The 9,169-nt window shown below is 36.7% G+C and overlaps 1 protein-coding gene across 5 annotated transcripts; it reads right to left on the minus strand.

Annotated features, from left to right (window-relative positions):
* Window positions 1-1,149: 1,149 nt before the first annotated feature.
* akr1a1b (aldo-keto reductase family 1, member A1b (aldehyde reductase)) lies at window positions 1,150-7,746 on the minus strand. Of its 5 annotated transcripts, none has more exons than XM_005166286.6 (9): window positions 7,689-7,746; window positions 6,958-7,053; window positions 6,341-6,460; window positions 6,094-6,245; window positions 3,836-4,031; window positions 3,573-3,772; window positions 3,424-3,496; window positions 3,253-3,339; window positions 1,150-1,310 (listed from the first exon to the last, which is right to left on the minus strand). In XM_005166286.6, the coding sequence occupies exons 2-9, from the start codon at window positions 7,042-7,044 to the stop codon at window positions 1,245-1,247; spliced, it is 981 nt and encodes a 326-aa protein (XP_005166343.1). In that variant the 5' UTR covers window positions 7,045-7,053; window positions 7,689-7,746; the 3' UTR covers window positions 1,150-1,244.
* Between the last annotated feature and the right edge of the window lie 1,423 nt (window positions 7,747-9,169).

The raw sequence follows: 9,169 nt of genomic DNA on the forward strand, positions 1-9,169 counted from the left end.
AAAAGTTGTCAAGTTTAACTGAACAATCACCTCTAACTGATGACCTAGTCTGTCTTATGTTGTCCTTGCAGACAATCACACATTGTTTGAGAGGCGGTGGTGCAAGATCATTAAATATTTTATATATTAAACACATCAGCTTTCCCAGTGTTGGGTTGCAGCTGGAAGAGCATGCGCTGCATAAAACAAAATCAATTATTCCGCCGTGGCAACCCCTGATTAATAAAGGGACTAAAGCTGAAAAGAAAATAAATGACACACATCAGCATAAAATAAAAATTGTTAAATGTTAGTAATTTATGTTGTTCAATAGTTACCGTAGCTACAGAATTACAATTTTAGCTAAACATTTTACTTTGTTTATAAAAAATATGCAAATTATTAATTTAAAAAATACATAATTGTAACGAGTGTCTAAATATTATTTTCTACTTTTGGATCATCATTGTTCTCAGTAAAACAAATACTTTAAATCAAACATTTGCATCTTAAAGCCCATGATAGATCAACTAATGACCATGGTGTATAATAAATTGTAATTATATTAAACAAAACAGTGATAACATTGTGATTTCTCATGACAGTAACAAGATTCTGCATATCTTCACTCATTAAAATAATATTTAATTTAATAATCTCTTATTTATTTCTATTTTTAGTGGTAACAATCTTGATGTATCCTTCACAGGTTTCATACATTTCACGATTTATCCTTCATATTTACAGTAACTCCTTGAGGTGGCTCAATGGTTAGTACTGTCACCTCATAGCAAGAAGGTCGCTGGTTCAAGTCCCAGCTGGGTCAGTTGTTATTCCTGTATAGAGTTTACATGTTCACCCCGTGTTCTTGTAGGTTTCCTCTTGGTGCTCCTGGTTTCCCCCACAGTCCAAATACATGCAGTCCAGGTGAATTGAATAAACTAAATTGACCGTAGTGTATGTGTGTGAATAGGTGTATGTGAATATTTCCAAGTATTGGGTTGCAGCTGGAAGTGCATCCGTGGTGTAAAACAAATGCTGGATAAGTTGTTGGTTCATTCTGCTGTGGCAACCCCTGATGAATAAAGGGACTAAGCTGAAATAAATGAGTGAATATAACCCTAATTCAAAAAGTTCTCTTCCAAGAAAAACAAACCAAAAAAGCAGACGTTTCAGTATATAACAAAATGTTTAATGTGTTTATAAGTACACAGAGAAGTTAATGAATGCTGGTTCCAAGGCACAGAATCTTGTGGAAGTGTGAATTAATAGGAATCATTAAACGGGTAGTGAGGATGTCCTGCATCACGGGGTACAGATTTACCATCAACCTACAAATAATAAACAGACACAAAAACACTCAATCTGAAAACAGATGCAAAAACATTCTTACATCTAACTACATTTGGACGCTGTGTTTTTTGTTGTTGCTGTTGAAACACAATATCAGATTAACATTTAAAGGTGCTGTATGTAAGCTTTTGACTCTTCTAAAGCAAAAAAAAATCATAATATGTTTGAAGAGATTTAAGAAATATGCTGGGTAGACATACTTGTGTTTCTAAAAACAATGCTGAAGTCAGATATTCTGATTTGATATTTGTTTTAGTCTCTATCCTGTTCAATTCCAGTTTAACTAGTTGTATTCAGTACCACGGGCTGCCTTGTTGGAAGACTGCATATTTCATTCAGTCATTTAGAAAGGCTCTTAAAGCATGCGTCTATAATCAAACTGCGACCTCAGGTGGACAGTAGCAGACTATGAAATGATACGCATATTCAGAGTTCCACATGAGGTTAATAATTAGCAAATAATATAAATATTACAAGCGTAAACATTAGGTGAGCAGGCTACATTGTAACCCCTGTGTGTTCGCAGTGCTGAGGAAGGCACAACAATGCCTCTTCTTCCTCAGGCGTCTCAGGAGGTTTGGAATGAGCCCCCACATCCTCCGCTAGTTCTACACCTGCACTATGGGCAGCATTTTGTCTGGCTGTATCACCACCTGGCATGGGAATAGCACCAGCAGCAATCGCAAAGCTCTACATAGGATTGTGCGAACAGCTGTATGCGTAGTAGGAGGTGAGCTACGAGATCTACACAAGGCGGTGCATGAGGAAAGCGAAGAGAATCATCAGCAACTCCAGCCACCCAAGCCATAGACTTTTCTCTCTGCTACCCTCAGGCAAACAGTTCCGCAGCATCTGGTCACGCACCAGCCGGCTGAAGGAAAGTTTCTTCCCTCAGACTATCAGGCTGATGAACACTTAACACACCCCACACGGACTCTTCCACACCCCTCACTGCACACCATCAATATGAAGCATGCACTGCACTTTAACCGATCCATACTTGAAACAATACTGCCAACAACTATGTGGATACCTGATCAGTGTACATATCGCTGTCAATTTCACATTGTCATTTTATTTGCAGTCTCTATTTTTACTGTCTGGAGCCAGCACCTAAGCTTTTCACTCATCATAGCACCCATCCTGCTGATGATGTGACAATAAAAGTGATTTGATTTTGATTTTTGATCCTAACAACACGCTACGTGACGAGATTTGCATAAGCAATTTGCACCAGATGAAACACGATAGAAATTTAAATACAGCCTTACAGAAGCACAAAATATGCACTCACTCATGAAATGGTAAGGTTTATAGTCTAATTAATACATAATGAACCTCTTTAACATTATTAAATGTACATGCTGAATCACTATGTGTTGGTTTTGAGTCCCAGTTCTATTTCAAATGGCTCAATTTTAATTTCACATGGTTTTATTTTCCAGATGAACTATCTGCTGCTGCTTTCAGTAGTATGGAAATAAATGTCATGTAAAATGGCATTCGGACTTAAATTTTTACCATATAACTCTGAATAAAGCACATGAGGTGTACCTGATGTGAACATTGACAGTTTTCTGTTGTTCAGCTGCAAGAAACAGAAACTGTTTCTAATATATCAACTTGAGGTGTTGGTTAGAACAAAAACTCCTATTAATATGGAGAATATTCTATCTATCGCATGCCGTAGCTTTTATTTAGAACACGACTTAATTCAGCCTTTAGGCTCGATTGTCAGACTCGCTCCTGCTCGTCCTCAATCTGGCAACCTGCTTTTGCATTCGTTTTGATACATGAATGCAATACCTAGTTCAACCACTGGGTGTCAAACTTACATACTGCACCTTTAAGGTAACCTCTAAGTTACATGCAATGTAGGATTTTATGTTATTTTGTGACATACAATTAAATGTAACTTACAGTAATAGTTGGCACAATGTAACGCCAGCCTCTGTGTAAAGCTGTCACCTGACTCATTTCTTCAGATTCAAGAGTAAAATCAAACACCTGTAGGTAAATGCATTGCATTGTTATGATATGTGATTATAAACCCTCCACATAATACAACACTAAGGGGAAGCTTGCAGAAACCTGGATATTCTCTTTAATCCGAGACTGTGTAATGCTCTTTGGGATAGTCACTACTCCTCGTTGAGTTTGCCACCTGCCAAACATCAATGAAGAAACAATGTGACAAAATAATCAGTGGAAAAAAACCCAATGCAAAAGCACACACTTACCTGATGATAATTTGTGCAGGGGTCTTGTTGTATTTCTTGGCTAGCGCAGCAATGGCTGGTTCCTCCAATAGCACAGGCTCGTCTGGATGCTTCCAGGCTCGGTCAGGAGATCCTAGGGGACTGTAGGCGGTCATTACCAGACCTCGATCCCGGCAGTGAGACAACAGCTCAACCTGTGCAAGGTATGGATGGGACTCCACCTGCAAGGTACTATTGTTACTGATTTATAGACCAAATACATTAGGAAGTGATCCTCTTTATACCTGTAAAACTGTGGGTTTGATGCTTGCAACTGATAAGATGTCATCGATTTGCCTACTGTTGAAGTTTGAGAGTCCAATTGCTCTGACAAGACCCTTTCCCACAAGTTTTTCCATTGCAGCCCATGTCAGTTTATAGTCTATGTCGTCATACAGCAAGGTTCCGTCTTCCTTTCTTGGAAAAGGGGTATCGCCTCGTCTGGACAAAAGTAAGAGGATAAAAACACAGATATCTGAGAACAGGCAGAAGACAATAAATGGATAGTTCAAGTAAAAATTCTGTCATCATTTTATAGTTTAAAACCTGTATTACTTTGCATCTTCTTCTGAACACAAAAATAAATGTTGTTCTGAAGAATGCTGATCACCAAGAAGTTTTCGGTTCTGTTGACTAGCATTGCATTACTTGACCATACAGTCAATGGGCTCTGAAACTTTTTGTTCGTTAGCATTCTTCAAGAAATTTCTAATGGTTTCTAAAGAGATGACTGTCCCTTTACAACTACTTTATTAACATTAAAGCTATCAGGACCTGGGAAGAGGAACTTAAAAGTTTGAAGATGACTATTGGAGTGCAGTATTAGACAATGTGCGCACCTCCACTTTGTGCGCTAGATTCCGTTTTATACAATTTAAAACAATTCACAGAGCTCATCTCTCAAAGGCCAAACTTTCTGAAATGTGTGATAAATGTAAACTTTCATCATGTAACCTTAGTTGTTTGTATTGTATTGTATTGTATTGTTGTATTGTATTGTTGTATTGTATTTTCTTATATGTTTGTATTTTGTCCCAATTTGCAAAACTATTGGATTATTTTCTATAAAATAGTTTCTGATATTCTGAGGTCAAGTTAGCTGCTTGCCCTTTAATCGCGATCTTTGGTGTTCCATTTCAACCTTTAAACCAGAGACCCGCTGACATTGTGGCTTTTGCATTTCTTCCTGATAGGTGCAAAATATTGTTTTTTTTACCTTCCCACAACCACCCTCAATTTCATTCTGGCTCAAAGATTTTTTAAAACTTGAAAAAATTAAATACAATATCAGAGGTAGGGCTGAACAGTTTTTTAAAAAATGACAACAATTTATTGCATTCTTTAATGACTTAAAAAACTTAGATGTGGATTGAGTGAAGATATATATTTATATTTTTTCCTGTATTTGTTATTTTGTTTTATTTAATTTCTTTTTTTTTCAGATGTTGATTGTTTTATTTGGGGATTTTTTGTGGGTTGTTGTAAAATGTAAAATGTTATTTGCAAGAATAAAAGTTCCATGACAAAAAACAAACAAACAAACAAAAAATACTTCATATTTCTTTTCCTTAAGATGATAAGTTAGAGGACAAATGATTACATGTTAGTCATTAAGTAAGACCATCTATCTAAACACTAGAATATAGACTAGGCATAAGATGATAACTGTTTTGAAGGAATATCTCAGTTTGGAAATTGAAAGTTTTAAAACTACAAAAATTTTCTGCTATACTGTTCTATGGTGTATGTAAGATTTTTTTTTTGTTTGTTTGTTTTTAGGACAACAGTATCTCCAGCAGAAAATATATCCTAAAATGTCATTTTAAATAGTAAAGAAATCTCTGTTTTAGAAACTAATAAAGTAAGCAGAGGTCAATGATTCATTTGAATTATTTAGCCTGACATGTTTTCTGCTCCAAAATATGTTAAATGTTTCTCAAAATAAAATACATTGTGTTTAATGTGGAAAACAGTTGTAGTTTTTTACCCAGAAATTTTAAAAGAATATATTTAAGAGCAATAATCACATTACAGTGAAACCATAATATTTTTATCCAAGGTTTTCATACAGTCACAATCTTATACCGGCTCATACCTAATATAGACTTGATATAATAGATAGAAGACTAGATATAACGACTAGTATAAAAATCTCACATTAATCTCTTTTTTTGACTGAAGGTTATTAAATGTCATTATATTACATATAACAACGTGCTGATAATTGATAAAATCCTATTGGTTTGAAAGATAAATAAAAAAATGACAATTAATTTGTATTTTGGGGGGCTCTATTATGGTCTTTTCAATTTGTCTTCGAAGGATTCTTCCTTTAAATTTGCCTAGACTTTTAAAATATATGAACTTTTGTTACGCCTAATTGCATTTAAGTGGGTTTCTTCTGTAAATAATTGGAAAAGTGCTTGCTAGCTATCATTTTGAGCTCAAAAAATGATAAAGCATAAAAAAGTGGTATTAATTATGAGTAGAACTGGAAGCTTACTGAAAGGCATATGGCCAGTGGATGAGGTAGAGGTCCAAGTACTCCAGCTTCAGGTCTTTCAGAGTTTTTAATAGAGACGGCTCTACGTCATCCGGGTGGTGCTTTGTGTTCCACAGTTTGGAGGTCACAAACACATCCTCTCGCCTTATGCCCTGATAGAGGAAAGAGGTCTTAATGCACTAATTGCTTCTTTATATATGTGTGTTAGGGTATATTTCTCATATGTAATCCATATGTATTGACATACTTTATCAGGTCCCATCGTTTCCTGGAAAGCTTCACCAATCTCTGGCTCGTTTGCATAAATAGGAGCACAATCAATGTGTCGATAGCCAGATTCCAATGCCCAAATAACTGCCTGCTTTACCTGGAATAAATAACATAATTATTTTTAAAAAACACTATAATAATTGCATTCATTCATTTTCATTTGGCTTATGCCCTTTATTTATCAGGGGTCACCACAGCGGAATGAACCACCAACTTATCCAGCACATGTTTTACACAGCAGATGCCCTTCCAGCTACAACCCAATACTGAGCAACATCCATACACTCACGTACACTATGACCAATTTAGCTTATTCAATTCACCTATACATATATACATGCATACTTCACACAGAAACACCCACTGACCCAGCCGGGGCTCGAACCAGCGACCTTTTTGCTGTGAGGCGAAAGTGCTAACCACTGAGCCACCGCGTCGCCCATAATTATTGCAAAATATGATTATTAAAAGTATATAAATTGAAACAGTATACTTCATCCTAATTCTCAAAAAACTGTTTACTGTACAGCCAAATTCTGTCATGTTGCTGAACTGACAAGCTTAAAGAAGAACAAAGTATTGACTAAAACTCACTAGTCCAGGTTCACTCTTCCATGTCCCAAGTCCCAGAAGGGGCATCTTTCGTCCTGTGCTCAGGACAGCAAAATCATTCATGCTCATCTTGTGTGCCTTGAGAAAAGAATGAACAAATATGAACAGTGTATGTACAGAAGCAATGTAATAGCCAGTACGATATAAAGTGTGTGGTTTAATCTGCGTACTAGGAAAACGAGCCACTAACAGAAAGGTTGCAGAAAATGTAAGGTGAATTAAAGCAAACTGTCCAGAGCTGAATTTTAGGATGTAAATGAAAGGAAGTGTAACCTGCTGACTCGTCAGCTGACTTCCACAGCAGCTCTAGCAGGATGTAAACACTATAAAACTCCCTGCACTGCCCTTTTGGATCCTGTATATCCTAGTTAGCCAGCTTTATAAAATTAAAGTTCAAGTATAGCTTAATTATTGTCACACCCCAGTCGTTATTCTTCATCAGTCTACAAACGATCTAGTTAGCTGTATGAATCACTCAGTCAGCTGGATAACGTACCATTCTTCGACAGTAAAACTTGTGAGAATGAATGAAGAGACGGAGAGCACGCTGAATATGCTGCATTTCTTTGAGAAATCAGGTCAACTAGCGTCCCATGTGGCGCTTCATAACAATGGTTGTTTTTTTTTATTATTGTGCGGAGGACAGTTTATATAGTATTTGTTCAGATACTTACTTTGAGTGAGTAGGATAAGGAAAATTCTTCTCGACAAACCTGGTTGATTAAAAATTATTTGTTTTTTTCATAACGTCGACGTATTTATTTCCTGTTCAAAGTCCCGTAGAAACACCTGTCAAAATAAAGGTCTCAATGAAAATGAGCAAGTCGACATTTTCGTTTTCAAGTTTCTTCGTTGAAATCTTTCCCAGTTAGTGACATAAATAAAAATTAAACATATTTGTGGTTAATACTTGATAAAAACAAAACAAAACATTTTTTTATTTCAAAAACAATAGTTGGCTAAAGTACATAGTAAAAAAGGTATACAAACACAAACCCCATCTAAGTTACATGGTATTTGGGATTTTTAACCTTTATTTACCATGTACTTTAGTTAACAATTCAGTGATCATTGGGAAAATATTATGACTTCTCTAAGAGTATTTCAAATACTACATCTATCTATCTATCTATCTATCTATCTATCTATCTATCTATCTATCTATCTATCTATCTATCTATCTATCTATCTATCTATCTATCTGTCTGTCTGTCTGTCTGTCTGTCTGTCTGTCTGTCTGTCTGTCTGTCTGTCTGTCTGTCTGTCTATCTATCTATCTATCTATCTATCTATCTATCTATCTATCTGTCTGTCTGTCTGTCTGTCTGTCTGTCTGTCCACACTTAAAACTTAAGTAATTAACTTAGTTAGTTAGGTAAAAGAGGCCATACAATTTAGGAATTCAATTAACCAATGTTTAAGATATTTTAAAACCCAAATGACTAAAACAGTAAAAGGGCTTATATTCTGTCTTCTATTTGCTTTAGCCTGTTAATGGCCACAGCCATATCACCCTGCAGCCCAAGACCGGTTACTCACTGAAGCTAAGCAGGGCTGAGCCTGGTCAGTACCTGGATGGGAGACCACTAGGGAACACTAGGTTGCTGTTGGAAGTGGTGTTAGTGAGGCCAGCAGGGGGCGCTCAACCTGTGGTCTGTGTGAGTCCTAATGCCCCAGTAAAAGTGAAGGGGACACTATACTGTCAGTGGGCGCCGTCTTTCGGATGAGACGTTAAACCGAGGTCCTGACTCTCTGCGGTCATTAAAAATCCCATGGCACTTCTCGTGAAAGAGCAGGGGTGTAACCCCGGTGTCCTGGCCAAAGTCCCTCTATCGGCCCTTATGATCATGGCCTCCCAATCATCCCCTTACACCGAATTGGCTCGATCACTGTCTCTCCACTCCACCTATAGCTGGTGTGTGGTGAGCGCACTGGCGCCGTTGTCCTGTGGCTGCCGTCGCATCATCCAAGTGGATGCTGCACACTGGTGGTAGTGTGGAGAGACCCCCCTCATGATTGTAAAGCGCTTTGGGTGTATGGCCATACACAATAAATGCGCTATATAAATAAATAAATAAATAAATAATAAAATAATAAATAATATTCAGTTTTGTTCTTGAGTCATATACACACCTGCATACATTTTTCAAAATTTACTGAAATCATACAACAAAATAACGACAATAAACATTTT

The sequence above is a fragment of the Danio rerio genome, chromosome 6 (assembly GCF_049306965.1).
Source record: "Danio rerio strain Tuebingen ecotype United States chromosome 6, GRCz12tu, whole genome shotgun sequence".
Lineage (NCBI taxonomy): Eukaryota > Metazoa > Chordata > Actinopteri > Cypriniformes > Danionidae > Danio > Danio rerio.

Coding starts and splice junctions, on each gene's coding strand:
- akr1a1b (XM_005166285.4), bottom strand. CDS start 7,537: ATGCAGCATATTCAGCGTGCTCTCCGTCTCTTCATTCATTCTCACAAG. Junction 4,032..6,093: donor CACTGGCCATATGCCTTTCA/GTAAGCTTCCAG, acceptor ACTTTTGTCCAG/ACGAGGCGATACCCCTTTTC. Junction 3,340..3,423: donor GGATTAAAGAGAATATCCAG/GTTTCTGCAAGC, acceptor ATTTACCTACAG/GTGTTTGATTTTACTCTTGA.